The sequence below is a fragment of the Symsagittifera roscoffensis genome, unplaced genomic scaffold (genome assembly GCF_963678635.1).
Source record: "Symsagittifera roscoffensis unplaced genomic scaffold, txSymRosc1.1 SCAFFOLD_258, whole genome shotgun sequence".
Classification (NCBI taxonomy): domain Eukaryota; kingdom Metazoa; phylum Xenacoelomorpha; order Acoela; family Convolutidae; genus Symsagittifera; species Symsagittifera roscoffensis.
In genome coordinates, this window is record NW_026970776.1 from 16933 (window position 1) to 41483 (window position 24551).

The 24551-nt window shown below is 33.9% G+C and overlaps 1 protein-coding gene across 1 annotated transcript in view; it reads left to right on the plus strand.

Annotated features, from left to right (window-relative positions):
- Window positions 1-2385: 2385 nt before the first annotated feature.
- The window catches only part of LOC134855973 (sodium/calcium exchanger 1-like), a gene marked incomplete at its 3' end in the record, with an annotated part of 42277 nt that continues 20111 nt past the window's right edge, over window positions 2386-24551 (plus strand). The window contains exons 1-6 of the mRNA XM_063872339.1: window positions 2386-3029; window positions 9127-9448; window positions 14304-14372; window positions 14792-15228; window positions 15521-15694; window positions 15917-16452. Of these exons, the coding sequence (XP_063728409.1) occupies window positions 14342-14372; window positions 14792-15228; window positions 15521-15694; window positions 15917-16452 (1178 nt within the window). The remainder of the gene's footprint in view (window positions 3030-9126; window positions 9449-14303; window positions 14373-14791; window positions 15229-15520; window positions 15695-15916; window positions 16453-24551) is intronic.

Below are 24551 nucleotides of genomic sequence, written 5' to 3' on the forward strand. Positions count from 1 at the left end.
ACAACCTGAAAATTATCCTAAAGCCGCCTTAGACGCCAATATGACTAAACTTGCGAATGACTAAAAAGGAGGTGACTTTAAACAGCAACCACAAAATTAAACTCAACACAAGGATAGCCGGTTACTGTGCAAATATTACAAAATGATCCGACCATAGTCTCAGAAAATACCAAATTGAAGTTTTTTCAAAATATGTAATTTTTTCTGCGTTTCGTTGAGAAAAAACGCAGATTTTAAAAAGTAATGACAAAAAAAGTGTGATTTAAAAAGTGTGAACAAAAAAAAACTTAAGCATTTTCGACGTTCATGGTAGAAAAAGTCAATTGAAAAACACTTTTGATAGAAAATTGACTAAGAAAACAAAAGAAAAATTGTAAAACAAATTTTACATAAAAATTGCTAAAAAAAACTCCAACAAACAAGATGTCTCGATCAAAACCAAAATTTTTTGCGGCCCAATTTATACATAAATAAGCTATGGTAAGCCTGCTCTTCTCGCTCGCCTTAATTTGTCCGAAGTTAAACCAAAAATCAAAAGTTTGAAACTAGTATTTGTCAATTCTAGAAATTTTTTTTTCAATAACTCTAGACTTCAATATGATGTATTACTTGATCCATCCCAATGATTATTTGGGGTACTTGACTTTTCGTGGAAAACATAAAAAAAGTAAAAAAAGAGAAAAAACTAAAACACACCCGAAACCAAAGTTACTCCCCATTTTCAAATGGTCGTAAAATTTCGGTCAAACTGTCTTGTTGCAAAGATGCATAAACGGTTTCTCGGAAAAAAAAATTTCTGATTCTCATCTTTTTTTTCTAACTTATTTTGTAACCTGAAAAAAGTAACGAAACCTGTTTGTTACAATACATGGATGGCTATCAAACAAATCAGAGTCAGAAAACCCGATTGAATTTTGTCCGTCTTGTCAGATAATTTTTTTAAAGAAAAAAGTGCAGAAAAAAATCTCAAAAACATCCAAGCATAGTTGCCTTATCTGCTTTTGAATCAATTTTTCTGGCATGCCATTTGCAAAAGATGTTTCTCTTCTGCAATCAAACTGGATACCAAATAATTTTTTATGCGAAATTTAAACTTTGAACGTCAAAAATATTCAAGCTTAGCAAATCTTTAGAATGAACAAATGGCTACCCGGGATTTTAAAAAAATGTGTCCAATTTTTCTAATGAAATTGACATATCACTTGATAGATACCTTTTAAGAAAATGTCACCTGAAATTGAAATCGGTTTTGATATATTTTCGAAAAATATTGACCAGGGTAATTGGTGAACGACTGAAACAATGGAGCATGAATTGATGTGCGTAAACTTAAGGCCATAAACCGTGAATAAATGTTGAAATTTGTCTGAAGAAAAAAAACCCACCCCGAGCACAACTATTCCGTCACTTTCGTATCGAAAGTCGGAACAAAAAGATGTTTGAATTCAGTAGCGTATAGATTTTAGTGTTTCAAATCAGCATTTTAGAAACTGGAATAGCGACATGAATTGTTCCTGTTTTCTATAATCGCGCTTCCATAAAATTCAAGCATCACAAAAAGGAAGAAAAAATACTTAAAAAGTTTTGACCTCAGAGAATCGAGTCTTATGAAATATCATGAAAAGCTCTGAAAGTTTTCAAATTTGCTTTGATGACAAAATAACCACGAGCAAATGTATTCTGTTTCTTTCTTTGCCATTCAGAAAAAAAATCATGATTCTAAATACAATCCGTCTAGTTTTCTTGCAGGTTTTTTGTAGGTTAATGAGATAAACTGGATGTCACCCCGGGTTATGGCGATACAAAAAAATGATTTGCTTCTTTTTGCCTCTCTATAATAAAATCATTGAAGAAGTACTAGATAATTTTAATCATAATAAAAGAAAAAAACAAGAGACAAAAATTGATGCGGTGAAAAAAATTATTTCATTTGCAGAGTTTTAGAGAATGAATGAATGAAATAATATTGCTCAGTGTGTTTTTTAATCAGACAGGTTTCATTTTTCGACCATTTTTCGACTTTTTTTGCACTTTACATAGCGCGTTACCAGGTTTTGAAAAAAAATAACTCCAAATTTTTGTCAGTTTTTGTTTGAAAGTTTCAAATTATTTTTGAAGATTAAAAAACTATTTAGATGCGTTAAAGGGCATCCGGATCACTCAAAGCTTTGCTCTGATAAAAACAATTTTGTTCAAGTTCGCTTTTTTATGGCCAACAAGTGTTTCTCAATGACAAATGCGCAACATGTTATCCATTTGAATGAATTTGAGATCTCTACACTTGCAGAAATATCGCAAAAGAGCTTCAAGTATGTTCTATCTTCATTCTTGTTTTCACATTAATGGTTTGCATATTTATTGTTCGATGTTGAAACTAAACGAGTACTGAAGCGTATAAATTTGAACTGCAAACCAAAAACGAAACTGCGTAATTTATGGTAAATACGGTCGGTGCTTTTATACACATGGCATGGTAAACATGCTATAACGCTGCCTAAAACTATATACTCCATGGTATAAAGCGCATATTAACTCTGCAAATACGCTAAAGCGAGAAGGAATCGAAAATGTTAGCAAACTATAAGTTCAGTTTTCTGAGCATAAAACAGATATTTAATGTCAGTCCAAATGGCGCAAAGTAGTTAAATTTGTTGGTAGAACTCGTTACAATTGTCGATAGTTGCTCTGCGATAAAAAGCGACACTTTCCGAAATCCGAAATCACCTTTTGCCAATCAAAATAGTTCAGATTTTTCGGCCTCCAGAATTTCATATCAACTAAGCTTGACTCTACAGGAAAAGTCTTTGTTTTATCCACTTTCGAACTGAAGCAGCTGCTTTGACTTTTGGTTGCAGAAGTTATGTTCTCGATCAAATTATGACTTGGCCTGTTGCGCATTCCTTTCATTCAACCAAGTAACAAGGGACATTTTGCGGAACTTTATCTTCGCTTGCAGTGTGCTTAATCATTTGATATCTGGAAGTAGATTTCGTCCATTCAGAAATATACCAACGGAGTGGACAGTCTTGGTGAGTTAAACAGAGTTTCAAAATGGTAAAGAATACTTTGGCAAGGGGCCGATAGGCATGTGGAAACATTGCGCACGGTTGCGTCTATGTTTTTGATTAGAAGGATTGGCAAAAAATCGAAATTTTGACCGGGCTATGTATATTGTTTTATAGATGCCGAAATTTTCAGAATTTACACAAATTTACAGAAATATGGCCGATAATGACGTTTTTTGACATTTCATTTGTACAAACTTCCGCTGAGTAGTTAACTATCTATTTATCACTTTATGTTCCGGTTTTCGAAGAAAGCTCGGAATAGTAAGGCTTGGGATGTTTTTTTTTGTTCTGACTTTCGAAGAAAGTGAGGAATATATATATGCTCGAGGTGGTTTTTTTTCAATCAGACCATTTTTACAAAACTCTGATTCATCGGGGGATCGAACTCTTGATCTGCATGGGCCCTCTCGGTTCTGCACACCATTGAACTATCTAACCACCAATCGGTTGAAACTGCTCATTTTATAATTTACATGCGTGGCGAATTATCCCGCGCTGCAAAACTGTTCCAAAGTGAGTTGAGGCAGCTAATTGGTTTTATTAACTACATACACAACTCAAATTGTAACACTCTTAAATTTTAAATTTAAGAATGATCAGCTTAAAATTCATAGTTTTGCAATTACTGAATTTACCAAAAGCTATTCGAGACCAATTTAATGGCAATTGGAACACTCAGAGAGTTGGGCTGATACGAGCAGTCTTGTTTTCATTCAATAAAATTTCAAGTTCTTAACTAAGATTTTTTACCGGATTTTGTTATACCATTTGAGAGATATTATCTTCCTTTCAAATTTACAAAATTATTTTACCTTTGATCATTTTCCAAAAAGTTATAGGGGTTTGAATTTTGCTTAATTGGTCAACTTGGGATAACTAACGCATGATATAATGCGTTCTCATAACGCATAAACGTGCAGTCGGAATATTAAGGGCCTCGCCCTGATATACGAGGAGTCTTGTTATTGTTCTGTCTTTCGATACGAAAGTAACGGAATATTTGTGCTCGGGGTGGGGTTTTTTTTCTTCAGACAAATTTCGACTTTTTAACTAGCCATTTTTGACGGAATTTTTTTATATCATTCAAAAGGTATTGTTGTCCTGAGCTTAAATTTGAAAAGATATTTCACCTGTGATCATTTTTCGAAAATTATGAGAGTTTAAATATTGCCATTTTGGCCATTTAATCAATTTGGGTTAATTAACTCGCGATATAATTCGCGCTATTAACGCGTAAGCGGAGATTTAATCCGTCTTAGAAATCGTTCCAAATTGGTTGATCGAAGCTTAGTTGCCGTAATTGATTTGTTACAAGGAACGAAATCTATCTTTTGTACTTTATATGGCGTGTCGGGTGATGACTTTTATTTAAAAATTTTTTTAAATTAAATGTAATAATTTTTGTTTTATTACATTTAATTTACAAAATTTTGTGCAAAAAAAAGCGCGCAGACAAACTATTTGATCAAGGAACTTAATTAAGACCACTAAAACACGCTTTTGCGATCAAAAAAACTTTAAATGGTTAATACAAATTTCGAACGAACTACACCTTTGTTGTTTTTGCCGCATTAAGAAATACTGAGGAAAGCTAAGGTGTAGGATGGGTTTTTTCACCAATTTTAGTCAACTTAAAGAAAACTCGTAAAGGGTTAACTGTGTTATCATATCAGGCGCGGAAGTATTCTCAATTTTCTGAATTTTTTCAAGCGAGCTCTTTAAAACATTTTTTAAATCATTTTTGACAAAACTTGACAAAACCAAAAACTCTAATTGTAACTAGTTTAAGTTAAGAAGTTGCGCTTTTTCACCAGCACTTCCCCTCTAAAAGCTAGGGACAGAATATATAGGTTTTTTTGAAAACGGAAAACGAGAGAAGAGGCCAAATTTTTGTGAAAAGGGGGTATCTACAAACTTGGTTCAGTTCAAAAAAAATGACAGAAAAACGACAAAAAAATTCGTGTAGAGAAAAACTGGTCTGATTTAGTCGTCAGTAACAATTCCACCCTGACTATATGTCATGATTCTGAAAAACCAAAGTCTTGGTGCAAAGAAAAAATTTGTCATTTTCCGATTGAAGCAATCAAATGATGCATTATCATATGTATAATGTTGAAAACTCAAAAAGTTGGCTTGTCACGTTTTCTTCAAAAAACTATACTTTGTTCATTTCTTTTTTCTTACTCGCAAAAACAACCAGAGTTTAACTTTGAGCTAATATTTCCCACCAAATGCTATCCTTATAAGCAAAACTAAAATCAAAAGAAAATAATGATGTGTTTTGTCGTGTTTGTTATAAGAGTGCAATGACAGCTGAACTGTAAATTACTTAGTTTTTCTTCTGCCATCAAAACAAATAGTCATCTCCTATAATTAGTGTGTTGACGACTGTAGCCGGGTGACCTATGTAGCAACCAAAATATAATCGCAAGTTTGATTGGCGGCATTTCATCAGAAAAAGCAAATTGATCAGGATCAATTACTCCGTAGTTGAAAGAAACTTTCCCTATCGAACTCCGCGCCATCTAAAGCAGGGCCATTTGTTTGCTGTACATTGCGGAATCACTTGATTTAAGTTTTTTATGTAAAAAACTCTGCAGCGGACTTCCTAAGAACTTCTGTGGGTTTCAAATTTCAAAAAAGCAAGCATTTGAAGATAATTTTGATTCCGCAGTTTTCATTGAAATCCAAATTTTTCATACGTTTTGCAACAATGCAATGGCTATCAATCACATTGCACCATTTGCGTGTATGGCAGTGTATCGACTAGCTTGAAGCTCGACTAGATTGAAAGTTTTTTTAAATTAAAAATTGTATAAACTAACCTAAAAATTGAAACACAAACACGTGTTGTTAAAACTAAAATCATTATATACAAGAAAGTGGTTTAAATCCCAGTTCATTTTGCACATTTCACACTTATATTCAATATATGATTCAAGCCACTACAGGTCGGGGTATGGCTTATCACAATTTATCTGTTAGGATGTTTCATTTGCTTAGTTTTTCGATTGCTAAAATTGTTATTTCCCGGAAATTCAAAGTTTAATTTGAACGGATTATAATAGCAGTTTTGTCTTTTTGAGAAAAAAAGCTAGCAAAGTTAAGCTAGTCGATACATTTTCAGGTTTTCAAAATTTTTAAGCTAGTCTACTTTTATGCTAGTCGAGCAACAACCGTGTAGAATTTACTTTTTTTCTTGCTTCTGTGTTTTGGATGAACTGTAATAAATACTGTAAGGGAATTGGGGTTACGTAGCAGTATTTAGACAACCGCGTATTCCTACTTGTCAGTAAGCAGACAAATACTGTTTTAACCAATCAGAATCGAGACAAGGAAGAAATGAATAAAGAATAATTGTTGATTTCGAAAGTTCGCTTTCCAATCTCGATTCTGATTGGTTCATACAGTATTTGTCTGCTTACTGACGAGTAGGAATACGCGGTTGTCTAAATACAGACCGCACTCCGGGAATTGGAAAGGTTGGATTGCTTTTGATCTCAACATCCCTTTGCAAGTCGTTTGAAAGCTTTATTTAGTAATATTACATTATTAATATTTTTACTTTTTCATAATTTTTTGAAGCATAGGCTTTTGTATTTATCTATTGTGTTTCTGAAAATCATAATGGATGATTTTCCAGTTCAGAAAAATCCGGTGGACAAAAAAATTGGTGTACAATATTCCGGTGGACAAAATTGTGTTGGAATCCTGATTTGCAGAAGGTTTTCAGTTTTTTACTCGAAACTGAATTGCATCGAATCCTCAAAAACAACCTCTTCGCCCTCGACCCTCGTCCTTTCTTCCGACTCTTTTTCCGACTTGTCTCAGGAAAATGCTTGTGTTCAAAAATCTGTTTTTTTATTTTATTCAAACTCCTCTAATTATTTTTGTTGAATTGATTTTACAATTTTGACACTAATTTAGTTGGAAGAAAAAAATTAAAATTCACATACTCTCCGTTATGTCCCCCCCCCAATGCATCTCGAAATTCTTATGGTTATATTTTAAAATGTTATCTGAATTATTATCTGCATGCTGTTCTAGGGTGGTACTGGGTTTTTTTCGAGGCGGGAGGGGGCTGATATTCGAATTTTTTTTAGTTAATTTATTTTTCTGCAGCCAGTCAAATTGATTTTCTCAAGGCATCCCAATTTCATGTAACAATTGTACCTAAGTAATTTCAGTTTTTGTCACCTATTTGTTAAACCTAAATTCAATTCTCCTAAAACATAAGAAAATATAAGGCAGTTTTGAGAGATAAGTGTCAAAACGTACTATCTTGAATCCGTTTACTCGAATTGTCATCTTGACAAGAAGAATTAAGTCAGATGTGTTTGAGCTTTTCATCTTCAATGATAAGTTTTGTTAGAGGCAACTAAAGGTCTTTCTATTTAATGGGGATTTGCTTTTGTGAACTAATCTTTTTGGGGGTTTGAAGGGAGTTTTCTGTTCGCTGAAATCAACAGTCTGTATAATTGTCAATTTTTTGAGCTAAAATTACAGCATTTATTTACCATTTGCAATGCACTTTGTTTTCAGCATATTGATCTTAAGATTGATCACGTCTTCTGCTTTGAAAAATTAAGTCACAATTTAGCAACCTTTGTAATTTTCTTTTATGCTGTGCTTGGCTATCCAATTGATTTTTATATTTTCTGCGTACTTGGGAATTAAACACGGAAACCTTTCATTTTTTACCTGTTTTTTCCTCCTTAATTATGAATTGATCATGATTTCAAAAAGTTCAATTTTATTTTTGGTGAATACCAAATCATAAATTGCTGCTGAAATTGTTTAACTGTTTATAAAATTAACGGATTGATTATCGTTTCTCTCCGGGGAAAATTTTGTTTGTTATTTATGTTGGCATGGTGAAAATATAAGCTACTAACTTAACTAAAAGCGTTTTTAATGTTATCGCTAAATGCGCTCAAATTTCGCTTGGAATAGATAAAAACAAGGTACTCATTCGTCAAACTGCATTTTTGACAAAAATAGCAATTTTGGTAATTTTAATGAGGTATCGTGCCTTTGCTGTTTGAAAATTTAACGAAACACATTTAAATTTTTTTCGCATTTCCTTGCCTTCTGTTTTTTTTCAGTTAGATAAAAGTATTTATTTTATTGTCTGAAGCAACGTTTTCACTTGTTATAAATATTCTCCTTGTTTTTCGCTCTTCAGACACGAATTAGCGCTTAGCCTAGACTAAGTGAGAAACAGAATTTTTTGAACATAATTTCATTCAATTTACGGAAGACGTGCAGATGAACAATAAATTTAAACGAATTCCCCCGACCTGAGTTCGATTTCCTAAAATAGTAAGTTAATTAACTTTACAACAAAACACCTGGATATAAAAAAAGTTAGTTGTTATTGTTTATCTCAGGTTTGAAAGTCTGTTTTGAAAAGTAATTTCAAAGAACCTTCTCCAAAAATTTTTTAAGCACAGAAAAAATGTTATCTTGGCAAGGTTGAGGGCTTTTTCAAGTTAAATAGTGTAAGTTTTAATTGTTTTATAGGTGGGGGGGTTTGTAGGATTTTCAAAAATTTTTAACCGTTGTACTATGTTTCTCAATTTGCGCAAAACGTGTGACTAAGCCCCACTAATCCCCCCCCCCCTACTCCTGCATGCAACTATCTAAAAATAAGGGCAAAATCTAAGTCCAACTTTTAAACTGTAAACACCCAGTTAAAAGTTTATGTCATACTACCTTCTGATACTGGTTTACGGCTAGTTAATCTTACTATTACCGTCTGTTGGCGTTATGTTTTATTAGCTGCATCTCGTTTGTAAATAGCGTAACAATAAGGTCACAACTCACAATTTCGCCATGTTTCACTTTTTAAAATGGTGTTACACCAGAACCATTCAACGGCAGACGCGATAGCTAAAAGTTATGCAAAAGTTGCAGGTAAACCTTTTTCTAACACTAATAACATCACATGAAAGCGCGCATTTACCGAGAGATTATTTATGTTTGCTTTGATCCAAATATCAGGTAATCATTATAAATCATCGGTTACGATGAATTGTGACTTTTGTTCTGTTTCTAGCTAATTCAGACTTACCAATAGCGGAACTGGGCGCTCAATCAACATCGATATCTAGACAGTTGGCTTTTCAGATCACACATTGCTGGCGGCTTTTACAAGTCGGATTTAGTTCAAAATGAGGAGAAATAGTGGTTTCTCAATCGGGCGCAAATTGACCTCATCCGCCCTTCCTCCGCCTTTTTTTTTGACCTTTGTGCTGTTTGTTGTCTGTGTGAGCCCCGCTCTTGCATCCGATAATACAACTACTAGTGAGCCCATATATGGAAAGTGTGACCCTAACGCACCCAAAGAGGACTGCAGCACGGGGGAATCATACTGCCACGTTAGTACAGAAAGTTAAAAGTTATAACAAGAAAAACCAGTGGGTATATTTGAGAAGCTGTCGCCCATACTGACAAACTGAAATTGAAATTGAAGTTAGATAGATCATTGCAAGTGGTTTCAAGAATGGCACAAAAAGTAGGCTGTTCTATTTTAGCATTTTCAGCACTATAAAGGTTATAAAGATTGTTAGTACTGACTTCAAAGCTAATTTAAACTTTTAGTTACCTATGGGTAACTAATAGTTTAAATTAGCTTTGAAGTCAGTAACTACAATTACTAATAACTTATATACACCGCCTTTTTCGCTCACCTTGAGAACTTCTCAATTGATGTAACTTTTGATACCTTGATGATTTTGACCTGCTGATACTCTCAGTTTACTTAATACTGCTTTTGTTGCCACAACTTGATCAACTCAAATTAATCAGCTCCACTAAAAGGGTCTGCTTAGCTTTGAACGTGAATCATGCTTTTGAAACACAGAGAACCATCAACAATTACAGTTCAATTCTACAGGCGATCGAATGATGCAACTTGAAAAGTTTTTCTCTGTGACCGAACAAAATGATGCAACTTGAAAAAAGGTTCATCCGAAGCTAATCCTACCCCAGGTTTTTAAAATACTGCATATGAAAAATGAGAATTCGACCCAGCTAAACTTTTTTGATATGAAAAATTTGGAAAAACCTCTTTTTCGGTTGGTACCGCGGAACAGAGACAGACCTATGATTTTCTCGAGGTGGGGGGATTTCAAACATTTTGTCCACTTTTTTAGGCCGACTCTAAAATGATCATCCGAGCGGTCCCAAAACACTATAAAGATCCTATTTGGACAAAATTTTCTGCGTCGCAGTCAAATTTTTGAAAAATGCCTCTTGAAATGCCTCTTGAAATCTTTGAAAAATGCCTCTTTTTTTTGGCGCGCGCTCCCTTTCAAAATTACACTATGTTGGCACCGAAGGTACCCTTTAAAAACTTCATGTAAGGTACCCTTAAAAATGCCTCTTGAAATCTTTGAAAAACGCCTCTTTTTTTGGCGCGCGCCCCTTTCAAAATTACACTATGTTGGCACCGAAGGTACCCTTAAAAAACTTCTTGTAAGGTACCCTTAAAAATGCCTCTTGAAATCTTTGAAAAATGCCTCTTTTTTGGCGCGCGCTCCCTTTCAAAATTACACTATGTTGGCACCGAAGGTACCCTTAAAAAACTTCATGTAAGGTACCCTTAAAAATGCCTCTTGAAATCTTTGAAAAATGCCTCTTTTTTTTGGCGCGCGCTCCCTTTCAAAATTACACGATGTTGGCACCGAAGGTACCCTTAAAAAACTTCATGGTTTGTCGTCGAAAATGGATGACATAAAATAAGACCAAATGAGGGACCTTTTGGTTGGTGAGGGGGTGGAGGTTAAAGATGCCCCCGCCCCTGCCGAAAAAATTTCTGCGTAAATCCGCCCCTGCCGAATAACCATTTCGTAAAAAATAAAAAAAGCCTAACAAAAGACTTTTATACTGATTTTGAATTGATTAAAGTTGATTGCTTTCCTACATTATCTCTAAAATTGATTGGAAACTATTTCTTGAGAGGAATTGTCGGTAATTCTAGGGAGTTACTTCGAATACGTTTTTAGCTTTGTTTTCTGTTAGTAATTTCAAAACCAGATCCACAATTTTAGCAAGGGGATGACTTCATGGAAATTTTAAACAATCCTTTTTTAAAAATTAACAAAATTTCCTTTTTTTGGCGCAACGGGCAATTTTGGAGAAAAAACGCCAAATGTGTATTTTTGGCTAATTTTGTAAACTTGTGACCAAAACAATGCGATAAACTGGGCGCGCGGTTTTTTTTTTCAATTTGATTTGTAAAAACTGAAAGTAGCTTTTACCAAAATTTTAATGCTAATCGGCCAAATTGGAGTAGTAACAACGGATAGCCTAAAATTTGAGTATTGCAAGAGTAGCCGAAGAGTTCGTAAATGATCATATATTTTTGAAAGTTCAAAAGGCGTACAAAAGTTTCTCATTCTATTGTAAAATGGAAATAATTTTTGAAGAATCCTTTTAGTCAAAAAATTGAGCAATAACGCAACTACAAAAAAACTATTATGACAAATTTTTTGTTTCAAAATATTATAGTCATACTTTTAAGTCTGAAAAACTAACTGAGTAAGAGCTAAATTTATGAACTCAAAAAATGATATTGATTAACCCCAATCACAACTCCTTAAAACCTTTTTTTGTGCAAAAAGGTCAAGGCTTTTTAAAAAAAAAGTTTATGTAAATGGTTTTGCAAAAAAAATTCTCTGATTTCTTTGTTAAAACTAACCATTACCATAGCACTGTTTGAAAAATTGCCGCTTTTTTTGAATTTGGAGTCAAAATAAAAATGAACAAGTCTGCTAGAAATTTTGATCTGATTAATTTTCTTAAATAAGCAATCAGGGGATTTTCAAACGCCAATAATTTCACAAAATGTCAACGATTACATCACTCAGATTTTTTTGTTGAAAACTCAAGCTCAGGACAACAAAACGTTTTGAATGATACAAAAAACTTCCGTCAAAAATGGCAAATAAAAAGTCGAATTTTGGCTTAAGAAAAACCCCGAGCACCAATATTCTGTTACTTTCTTTGCGAAAGTCGGAACAAAAAGTATCTTAACTGAGATCATTTTTTTGTTAAGCTATGGGGGTTTACAGATTGCCAGTTTGGCCAATTGGAAACAATTAACGAGCAATATAATTCGCGCTCTTCACTCTGATTGTTCTAAGCTAAATTGAGGTATGGTAATTGGCATATGCGAAGTATATCAATTTGTACTTTGAATAGCGTGTGGTTGTAGAAAGTTTTCAAAATAATTTTGAATTTTTACTTGTTTTTTTTACAAAATTTATTAATTTCTCTTAAAAAGAACACTATTTCATAAATTTTAAAAGGTACCGGCTTTGATAGAAGCAGTCTTGTTTGTATTTGAAATTGAACAAAATCAAAAGCAGGGGCGGATCTAGGATTTTCTCGAGGGAGGGGCAAGGATTTTCAAAGAAAAAAAAAAAAATTTTGTCGACCTTGTTTTTAGTTCAACCAAACTGATTTTCTGAGCTCTCCCAAATCACTATAAAGACTGCATTTTGACCAATTTTTCTGTGCGCAGGCAAATTTTCGAAAAAACAGGCCAAAAAGGCATTTTTAGGCACTTTTTGGAAAATTTTGAACTCTCCCCGGTCGCGCTACCCATCAAATTTAGTATTGTTCTAAGAGGGGTTTCAAACCAATCAGTTGATTTTCCGATGTGTGCCAAAGTTGAAAACAAAGTTTCGTTATGAAAATGGTTATTGGGACTCGATTTGGCAGATTATTGGTTATGCAAAAATGGCCGAACCAATCTTTTTTATTATCAAATTTCATCTAAATGAGTGTTTTCCTTTTACAGCATAGTTTATGAAGGGTGAAATTTCGGTTTGTAATAGTTCATTTTTTATCAAAACAAGTAGGTTTCATTTCAAATAAAATTGTCGCTTTGTGTTTAAATTTAAATTAAAAAAGAATTCAAAGCTTTTCAGACATTTCATTCTTCTCAAATTTTACTCATTTTGGTTTCATTCATATAATAACTTGACTTACAAGTTGCTTAACTTTTGATGAAGCATAGTCTTATCCATTTTTATGGTAACAATTTGGGCTCAAATTTGGCAAAGCGTTTGCATTTTTTTGTTTTCTCCAAATTCTTTGTCACTTTTTGCCTTTGTCAGCCCTATTTGAAAAAAAAACGCGGTAAATTTACAGGTTTTGTTTGGTTTGTTGAAATAACTTAATCAACTTAGTATTTTTTTCTTTGCAATCTTTATGCGGGGTTTGATTTGAATTTTCGGACAAAGTGAACAGTTTCCTCTGCGATAAAGCGTTTTAAGAGGGATGATGGTAGTTTGGTCAAACTTTGCGACAAACTTTTCTGCCAATCAGAATAGAAGTTTTTGCACCTCTCAGTACGGTACAATATCTTGATTTGGTTTTTTTAGGGGGAGGATGTTAACTTTATCCGAAATTCTAGTAAAACTCGAAGCAGATTTTCCAAAAGCAAAGCTTCTTGTCTTTCAAATCAGTTAAATCGAAATTTTGAGCTGCATTTAAGCTCCAATCTTTTGAATAATATTTGTCTAAATTCATGAATTGCCGATTAACTTGATTACTTAAACAATAGATGGCTTACAGGTGTATTAAATTACCAACGAGCAGCTTCCAAACTCCTAAATGTTTAATGCTATTTTGATGCAATTTTTGATGCATTTTTAAGTGAATCTCGTTCAAAAGGAAATTGTATTAAGAAGAAGTTAACTGGAAGCAATACTGCTAAGTTCTAGAGAAATTTGGGGGAAAAATATCTAATGGTCAGATAAGTTGGACCAACCAGCTAGAATAGCAAATACAACAATTTATTTAATTGTCCATTTGTCATCTACTTTTACGACAGAGTGTTAAAAACTAAGACCAAGACAGTTTTTTTTTATTAAATGTTTTTTTTTCGAAACCAAGATAGTACCACACTCAAAACTATCTTTGTTTTTTTTCTGATTTTGTGTGAAAAAGTATCAACCCAACGTCATAGTTGCTTCCCATTCATTCAAGAGTGGCCGGAAAAGAGTTTCTTTTCGCGCTGCTAAATTCATTCTTGTTTTGTTCAAAATACTGCTGAAATATTTGTTTGGTTGATTTTCCGACAAGTCGCTTTCGCCAGCAAAGTTGGGATACGACTGCAATAACATGCTGAAAAGAATCGTCAATAGATTTGTTGTAGTTTCATTCTGGTCGAACCTCTTTGTAAAAATGGTTCAAAAATAGTGAGTTATTCTGTTTGTCTAGAATGGGGCACGCCTGGGGCGGAGATCTCGACTGCCACTATGATTCTCAGAGCGACTGTCTACTTCCTAGGTAAGTAAAGCACTCTTCCTTCTATCTTTTCTATGTAGACTCAAAATGGACATTAAAATCCTGCAACCCCGAAGAAAACCTAACTCTCTCGCTAAGCCATTTTTAAGGAGGGACGTTTTTTAGAGATGAAGTTGGGGGGGGGGGGGGAGGAGGGGGGTTGCGCTCATCCGAAGAGATTAATGAGAAAGATGTAACGTTTATAAAATCTCCTCGTATAGCTTATTTTTGTTTTAAGAACTGCTTAGTACTATGTCAAAACATAATGTTTAATAGGTTTGTGAGAGGATTTTCAAATGGTCCCCAAATTTTCAAATTAGTACCCAATTAAATTGAAAAATTTGTGAAATCTGTTTGATTTAATATGTTCTAAGTTTCTCGTGGGTATCATTTTGCCAGGATGAATCCTTAGTTTTTCCCAGGCCTCTGCTACATGTTTCTCGGAGTGTCTCAAATAGCCGACTTGTTCATGGAGGCGATCGAAGTGATCACTTCGACAACTTCAGTCAGAGTCGTGAAAACATCTTCAGGCGAGTACAAAGAAATCGAAGTGCAAGTCTGGAACGAAACTGTCGCGAACTTGACTTTGATGGCACTCGGCTCTTCGGCTCCCGAGATTCTACTGTCGGTGATTGAGATTTGCGGCAACAATTTCGAAGCGGGAGATCTAGGGCCGGGCACAATTGTCGGCTCAGCGGCCTTTAACTTATTCGTCATCACAGCAATATGTGTGGTTGTTATCCCAAATGGCACGGGGAAAAGTGTGAAGAACTTCGGAGTGTTCACGTGTACTGCAGCGTGGAGCATTGGCGCGTATATTTGGTTGTACATGATGATCGCCGTCATTTCAAAAGAGAAGGTTTGAGTATAAAGTTTCAAAGTTATGCAAGAAACGTAGCTCCGGTGTAATATGGGTCTTTGCTTTTCTATTTAGCAGTTTTTGGAGTTTTGTCAATTAAAGAATTTATGCTATCTGGGTTTATTATGCCGGTTAAACTATGCCAAATAAGATAATACGAAAGCTCTCTCCAAATTTCGAATGAATTCGCATTCAATAAATGAAAAAAAAAATTATTCAACTTTTCGAAAAGTCATGTTTGCTCAAAGGGGATTAAAACTTGAATAAAACTAAGAGGTCTGAATTTGTTCAGGTGGATTGGTGGGAAGGTCTCGTCACTCTTCTACTGTTCGGAGCATTCATCCTAATGTCCTACACGATAGACAGGAAGAACGAGGCCTGTGCTCTGGGCTTCCGATACGTCGGCATCTACGACCCCGAGGATCAGGACGCGACTGTTGCAGTTGCTAACGGGGAGGGAGGATCGGTGAGTCAGTTATGGGTAATATCGGTGAAAAAATAACAAATTTTTGCCTTAAAAATAAGCCCTACGAATAGTTTTTAGAGGAGCTACGGAATTTTTCGGAACTGATACGGCTGTCGTTTGTTCACAGTTGTTATGGTAGACGTTTTTTGAAAAAAAATATCTTCTGCAATCAATTGATTTTCCTTTGATTTGTTCCTATTTTTTGAACTTGCTTGAATTCAGGAAAAAATACCTCTTAACGATGTTGAAAATGGGGCAGCGGTTGACAACAACCGGGCCGACTGTGCGTCACCAGGTTCCGTCAGACTGTCGAATATCGTGAAACAGAAAATGTCGACAAAGGAGAAAATCATGGCCCGAGTGAAAGAAGTCGCCGACAACAACCCTGCAGATCCCGACTCGTGGTTCAAGAGTGTCGACTCGCAGCTGAGTCAAATCATTTTCTACGGCAAGTCGCGAGCTTATTTCCGAATTCATAAAACCGACGTCAACAATCAAACTCGCAAGTACCGAAGATTTCTGGAGGATGCCGTGAATCAGCTACGCGACATCAAAAAAGACTCGGCGACCCGAAACGTCGTGTTTTGTGCCGACAAGAAAGTTAAGTTTCCCGAGTCGTGTGGAAAGGGAAAAGTGGTGATTGAAAGAGCAGGTCCGTTCACTGAAAAGGCGACAACTAAAGTGCATTACGCGGTAGTAGAGAGCGAATCAGCGACGAACGCGGCAACAGCCACGAAGGATTTCGAAACTTCCGAGGGGTAAGTGTCTGTCAATTTTTTCAGTTTCTCGTTCTCTAGTAGGATTTTTTCGTATTTTTTGTACATTAATGGTCGAAACAATAGGAGGTTTGAATGAGTTTTTGTTCGGGGAGCAATGGTGAAGTGGCAAGGTCTCCTCCTATCTGCGGAAAATCGGCCCACCATGATTCGCGTTCGATCTTAGTCAGAATAGTACCAGCCCGCAGTGACAAAAATGGATGAAAATTGATTATATGCAGAAAAAAGTTGATATTTAAGACCAAGTTTAATTCGCTTTAATAATTATTATATTTTTAATAATTGCTTACATTACGAGGCCAAACTGTGCTCTGGATAGGAGCAGAATTTTGTGTCTCTAAGTTTCTGGATTCCAAAAACACGTCTTTAAACAAGTGAAATTTTTTCGGAACGATCAAAGGAAAGCAAAGAACAAAAAAAGAACAAAGGGAGCATCCTTGTTGCGGAATCCGCTTACAATGCACAAAATGCACAGTTTGGCCTCGTAATGTAAAATGCACTGAGTTATCCTAAAATTTCATACTGTTCAACTTCATAATATATACAGGGGCGGATTTAGGGGGTGGGCGGGGGGGGGGGGGGACGGACGCCCTTTCCTCAGGGATTCGACCCCCTGCCGACCCAAAGGGTCCCCCCTTTGATACTTTTTTAGAAATCCATTTTTGGCGGACCGACCCTAAAATTTTTCTAAAGGCGCCTTGGGCGCCAATATATATTAACTTTGAGGGGGAGCGCGCGCCAAAAAAAAACGCAATTTTTTTGTCACAATTTTTCAAAAAGTGCCTAAAAACGGCTTTTTTGACTGTTTTTTCAAAAATTTGCCTGCGGCGCAGAAAATTTTGCCAAAATAGGCGCAAAACAGTGCTTTGGGAGAGCTCGAAAAATCAATTTGGTCGACCTAAAAAAAAAAAAAGGTCGTCAAAATTTTGGAAAATTTTTCGAAAATCCGCCCCCCCCTCGAGATAATCCTAGATCCGCCCCTGAATATATATCATAATTATTCACACCGCCAAAAAATCTTTAAAATCTTGACTGACTATAACACTGACGGAGGTTTTTCCCTTTAGTTTTTTTTTTTGCTGAAATTGGTGTACAAAATTAATCACTAAATGATGTTGTATTCTTTAAATAATTCAAAGCTGATTTTTAGAAGCCCTATAGTTCTTCAAATGAATGGTTTCCATAGGAATTATATACAGATTGAATTCATATTACTTAAAAATTATAAATAGATTCTATACAAGACATATTTCGGTCTGATTTTATACAGTTTATATAGATATTCTTAGTAGGGGAATCAGGGGGAGACGGCGGACGCCTTTTTTTCGGGGATTCGACTTTTTGCCGATTCAAAGGGCCCCCCTTTGCACTATTTTGGGCTAACAATTTTTGGTTGACTGACCTTAACATTTTTCTAATGTCGCCTTTGACGCCAATATATATTAAATTTGAGAGGGACCGTGCGCCGAAAAAACCCATTTTTTTGGTCGAAGTTTTCCAAAATGTGCATTAAAAACGCCTTTTTTATCTTCTTTTTTCTGAAAAACTTGCCTGCGCAGGCGCAAAAAAATTTGTCAATTTAGGGTCTTTATAGTGATCGGAAAAAGCTCAGAAAATCAATTTAGTCGACTTAAAAACAGGTCGATAAAATTTTCAAAATTTTTGTGAAAATCCACCCCCCCTCTCGAGAAAATCCTAGATCCGCGCCTGCATATTATTGACAGAGTATCCACAGAATAACAAAAGATAACAGGTATTAGTAAAAATGTTGAGAAGGTTTGGAAATATAAAACTGATTGGTTTTAGACTTTAAAATCCGTTCCTCTTGATGATAAAAAATACTTTTATCTGTGTAGAAACGATTACTGCTCGCAAAATGGAAATTAGTCGCAGGATAAATCGGCTCTTTATTCACAATTGTGCAGTAAAAAATCCGTTTTCAATTTGTAGGATTTTTTCACTGCAATAAAAAAGATTAAGCATGATTCTAAGCAGGAGAATAGCAAGCAATTCTCCTTGAAAATTTGAGCAGTTTGTAAGCTGTTCTTCTACCTCAAGGATATCTTATGTTACTTACACATGAAAGCAAAGATATCCGGTTGCTGTGCAAATAGCAGAGATTTCAACCAATATAATTTAAAAAAACTTTAAACTAAGATTTTCTTTTTTTTTCTCAAGTTAATGAAAGTTATTCTTCAGAAAAATTTGACCGAAAAACAATTAGAAGTAATAAAAGCTAGAAGAGCGTTGATATTCAGCCAAATTGAAATGAGAATTTTTCATTGAGTTGATTCAATTTTCAATTTGAGTTGATTCATCCAATTTTATCTCAATTCGTGAAATTTTTTGTAATTTAGTCTAAAAATCGAAACTATTCAGAGCAGTTTTTCACAACAAAGACAAAAAATTTGCACATTTTCTTTTTAGAAGGTAAATCACGGCTACAAAGGGTTTTAATATGATACTGCTTTTGACACGCACTACGATTATTTTTGAGGTAGTCAAAACTGGCTGAAAAAAACTAACTCAACACTAAAGTTCCGTCCCACTTTTCGAAGATAAAATTACCTCAAACACTACATCAAACAGCTCAAAAGTTAATGTTTACTTGAACAACTTTAACTGGATTGTAACGGTACCTAAAAAACATAATGACTTCAAAAAACTACATTTAAAAACTTTAAAGATAATTCTTACACATACGTTTTAAAAATCCAATTAGAAAATTTAGGTATGTTTGCGAGTAGAATAACTATTAGAATAACCCTGAAAAACCAAAAAAATATATTCAAGAAAACTTCTGTAAATTGTTTTGTGAAATTTTTGATTTTGAATGTTTTTTGTACGATCTCTTACGGCAAGTAATTCGATAGGTTTTAAAACCTGTATGTTATATTTTGTGTATTTAAGCAAAAAGCCGATTTTGTAAAAAAAACGATTTTTTTTCTCATAAAAAAATGTGTGGACCTTTTTTTGAACAACAAAAAGGAATTGAAAGAAATCAAGCATTGGAAAATAATTGATTATAATAGCTGAGGTTTCTTTGATTATAGCTGTATGTATTTGGATAATTTTTAAAAAAGTTGATGTCAAACTGACTATTTTTTCAAAAAGGGCGTCTTAAATTAGGCTTCGGAAAAAGTCGCGATAAGTTCATCAAATTTTCTGGGTAGTATTCTCAAGATAGAAAGACCAATGCGTAAATATAGAAAAAATCAAGACAATCAACATCTTTTAAACACACAAAAACTGAATGATTTTTCCGCTTTAATCTCTACAATTTTCGAATGTTGAATTATAAAAGGCTAACAAAAATTGGCACCAAGAAAGCAGAGATGATCTTATCGTACGGAAAACTATTCTGGAAATCATTTAAGTTTTTGTAAATCAAGCCTTTGTGCAAAAATAGTAATTAATGTTTTTTGGAACCTGATTTAAACTACATTTTATTATTGGATAATTTAGATATACGACAAAGTAGAAACTTACCATTTAGTTTTATGGTTGTACGGCAAAAGCCAACACAAACTTTTATATTTAGAATCTTATTAGCAATGAATTTAGATTTTCATTTGCAAACATAAAATTTTGAAGTAAATCTTCATGATCATTTCAGGCGGTAAACAAAATTATTAATGTACAAAAACGATTGATAAAAAGATCTCAGATCGTTTTCTTAATTTCTGCAGTATTATATAAAAACATATTTGAAAAATATTTATTGAAAATAAAAATAAAAATTAGTAGCATGACATAAATTGTTAGTAATCATGAATCATCCTGTTGTTCCAGCTTCATCACCTAAACATAGCAGCAATCATAAGCTCACTAATATCATTAAAAAACTAAATCTTTTTATTAAATAAATTTAAACAACTTTAAACTTAAATTCACTTAATTTTAAATATCAGATCAGCAAGGCTTATCCTTGGATTTTAATAAATTTTCTATTTCAAAAAATTCAAAATCTGATCATCAAGGCCTATCCTTGGATCAAAAAGAACAATTTTGTTCTCCCTCGCCCACTTAGCAAGTGTCTAACGACCTCAAACGTCGATTCACTATCCAACATTTTCAAAAGACCCAGGACTAATAGAAATTTTTCATAAAACTAACCATTCAAATTAAGATAAACAGTGAAGAACTTCGGTTATTCATCCTTCACTTGAACCCTCCTCTTAACAGACCCAGGATTAGTAAGTTTAAAATAGTATCTAACGAACTACTTGCGTTCTAATTATACCTGAACCTTGTGGATCGATTTACTTTTCTCCAACCCTTGATCACAATCACTACCCCTAAGTAGGATTAAGTAAGTTAACACCTTAACTTAGACTAGCCACGAGAAAGTAAAAAATCATTCTTCGGAATCGATATACTTTTCTCTCCAACCCTGAATAAAAAGACCCAGATTAAGCTAACCAAAAAATCGTAAGGACTAACAGTCTAGGAAAATAAAAATCACTAATAACTTCTTGCATCCCTCATCCTAAACCTTATGTCATTCAAAAATTTAGGAAACAAACAAACAATCGTTTTACAAAACTGTGAAATAGATAACAAAAAATACGATCTTGTATTCACTCCACATACACAAACAGTTGGATACATCCGAACAAAACGACAAACAATAAAAAGATAAATTATAAACAAACAAAGACAAATCACACGAAAAAGATTTTCGAGAAATAGAACCGCATTTTCTGAATCAGAAGCCAACAGTTTAGACGAACTGTACAAACTAAAAGAATCAATAGATAAAAATTGTCCCATCCATGATCAATTATATTTTTCCGACTCAGAAACAACTTCAAATTCATCAAAAAGAGGAAAAAGAAGTATAAAAAAGCAATACAAACACAAACCAGTACACTTGTATAATTGGAATCAACCAATGAGACACATCGATAGTTATATATTAACAGTCATAAAATGAAAAAATGAGCCACACTCAAAGTGACGACAGTCCAGATGACGAAGCAGTTTTTCCCTTTCTTATAGATTCACTCGATGATATAGGACAACACGATTTTTGCAAGAACTTACTCGTAAATTTGTTGACCCAGGAATCAGCCCATGTAAAGCAGAATTCCCAGATGTAAAAATCAAAAGACAAATTATTGAACATTATTTAAAAGACATATGTAATCTAACACAGCAATATGGAATCTACACCATAGAATTTAGCACATCAAATACAGCCCACTGTAAATATGTAATTCAAACAGACGATATTGACTTAGAATTTTCAAAAGTATTCATAGAATATATCAAAAGCATACAATATCATAATTCACAAAGAGCAAACTCCATATTCACTAACGAAGTTTTTGCAATAAAATATAGTTATATATCTATACTAGAAAAAACAGAAGTTCAAAGTATATCACCAACTGAAACATCCAAACATACAAAAGTAAGAAATGAAATCACAATATTTTCAACATTTCTACATATAATTCGTGAATATTTCACTAAAGAAGATGTTTCACAAAACACTAAACATGATTTACAAAAAAGTTTAGCATGGTTTATAATACATTATTTCACCCACAATTTAGATTTAATTTCACAAGCAAGAAAAAATTTTCGACCTCAAAATACCAATGATGACACTGCCCTTTCAGAACAATCAGATTACGTTTCGGACCCTGAATCGTCTCATTATGCATTTCTAAATATCCCACAAGCTATCTCAAGTCAAGCAATAATTACAATATCTTATCACAAAGATTATCTAAAAGTAGTACCATTAACCATTGATGCAACACCATTAAATTATAATACATTTTTACCTGATACACGAAATAACAGTTTAAATTCGACGGTCATCCATAATGAAAATCTCAATGGAACCAGAAATCTTACACAACAAGACATTCAAACAGCATCACACTTCATAAACGAGGAAATCGTCCAAACAACAACAACTACACAACAAAGTATTTCACCAATACACCCCAATCTGACAACACCAAGAAAAACAAATACATCACAAACACAGGTAACCTTACAATCAACCGTTAAACCTTCGGTTGCTCCAAAATATTCACATATGGACTATCAGACGTATAGACCGATGACAATACCGTCAAAAACACGAAAACCGTTCACAAGAAATACTTTTGCAGAACACAATTATAATTATGCTCAAAAACCAAGAACAAACCAACCCCCCTCCGCCCCCCGAAAAAATACTCAAAATTTAAACCATGTATGTTCCAATTATTGGAATCTCCCAAAAACATCGACCAATTCAGTAAATTTTCCAGAAAATCCACAACCTACACAGGATTATAGTGAAAATTACCCATTCTTTCAACAAAATAAAAATAAACAGCAACCCCATATAATACAAACTATTTATCATCTGAAGAAGATGATTATCACCAACCAGATATTTCTGCACCATACACTAAAGAATATCGCACACAAAGATCACGACAAACTCAACCATCCCAAAATATGAAAATTTACCCACAAAACCCAACAGATATACAAAACCCACAACAAACGCATATACAAAATCCATTTAATACACAACCTTTTCAACCAATACAACCACAAAACCCAATGTTAACACATTCTTATCAACCAACTCAAATGCAAAATGAAATACCGCTTCCATATTACCTTCAACAACATGAAATAACGAAAAATCAACTTTCAAATTTTTCACAAATGCCAAATGCCGCAGAATCACTACAGATGACAATGAATCCATACCTCATGGGTGGATCATCAATAACATCCAATAAACCACTGATGGTATTCACAGGAACAGACCCTGAATATTCTGTAGAAGATTACCTAAATGCAGTAACAGCAAACTTAATTTTAAATATAGGACCTGAACCAATTAATACGCCACTACATCAAAATTGGATACTTAGACGCACAGCGTTAATACAAACAACCTTAGATGGCGCAGCTCAAAAATGGTTTTCAGTATTACACATAGAAATAAAATCAGACTGGAAAAGATTCACACAAGAATTTTCAAAAATGTTTGATTCTGAAAGAAACAAACAACACCAAAGAGTTTTATGTAGCGAAATACGTAGACTACCAAATGAAACAACTAAACAATTAGCAGTACGTATCGAAACATTAGTTTGAAAAGCATATTCCTTTAATACACATGACTATAAAAACACAAAAATGACAGAAATTTTAATGATGACCTTAACACCTCAATTAAGGAAAATAGCTATAAAAAAGAGAGCATCTCATCCTTCCTCAATTCGAGAACCAGACTTAGATTTTCGAAAATTAGTAGATAAACTAGAACAAGCCGAAATCACAATGAAACTCGAAGAAACAGAAAATCTAAAACTACAATATGTTATTCGGATTGAAACAAATACTACACATATAAATAACGTACAAGAACCAGATACAGAACTGATTGAAAAAAACACTGAAATACTAAACATCTATGAACGAAACCCCAATTTTAAAGGCAAACCATCTTTCAAAAAATGGTGTAATTATTGCCGACGATACAGACACAGTATTTCCGAACTACACAGTACTTTGATGACACAGAAAGTCACGAAATACATCTAAATCATATACATTGTGAATTATCAGATACAGAATAAACCTCAAAAGCACAAAGAACCAAATAAATCGTTCTATCAATACATGAAAAAAGACCAAAATCACCAAACAAAAATATATATAGTAAAAACAGTTCAGGAAAACCACTTCCAAGCAACACAAATTACACAAGAAACCAATCACCATATAACTCAAGTTATAGAGGTAGATCACCCGAACGAGGAAATACACGAAATTCCTCACAAAACAGATATAATCGATTGAATAGCCAAAATAACCAAAATAACTATTCACGATCAAAATCCAATACAACACAATTTGTTTCCGGATCCAGTTCCCAATCAAACCCAAGGAATAGACACTATTCCAATAATCAATCACGAAATTCATCGTACAATAGAAATAGAAACTATTCACATAATAGAAACAGAAGTTATTCAAACAATCGATATCAGAATTATTCAAATAATAGATCAAGGATTAATTCATATAATAGATCAAATTATCACAGATCAAAT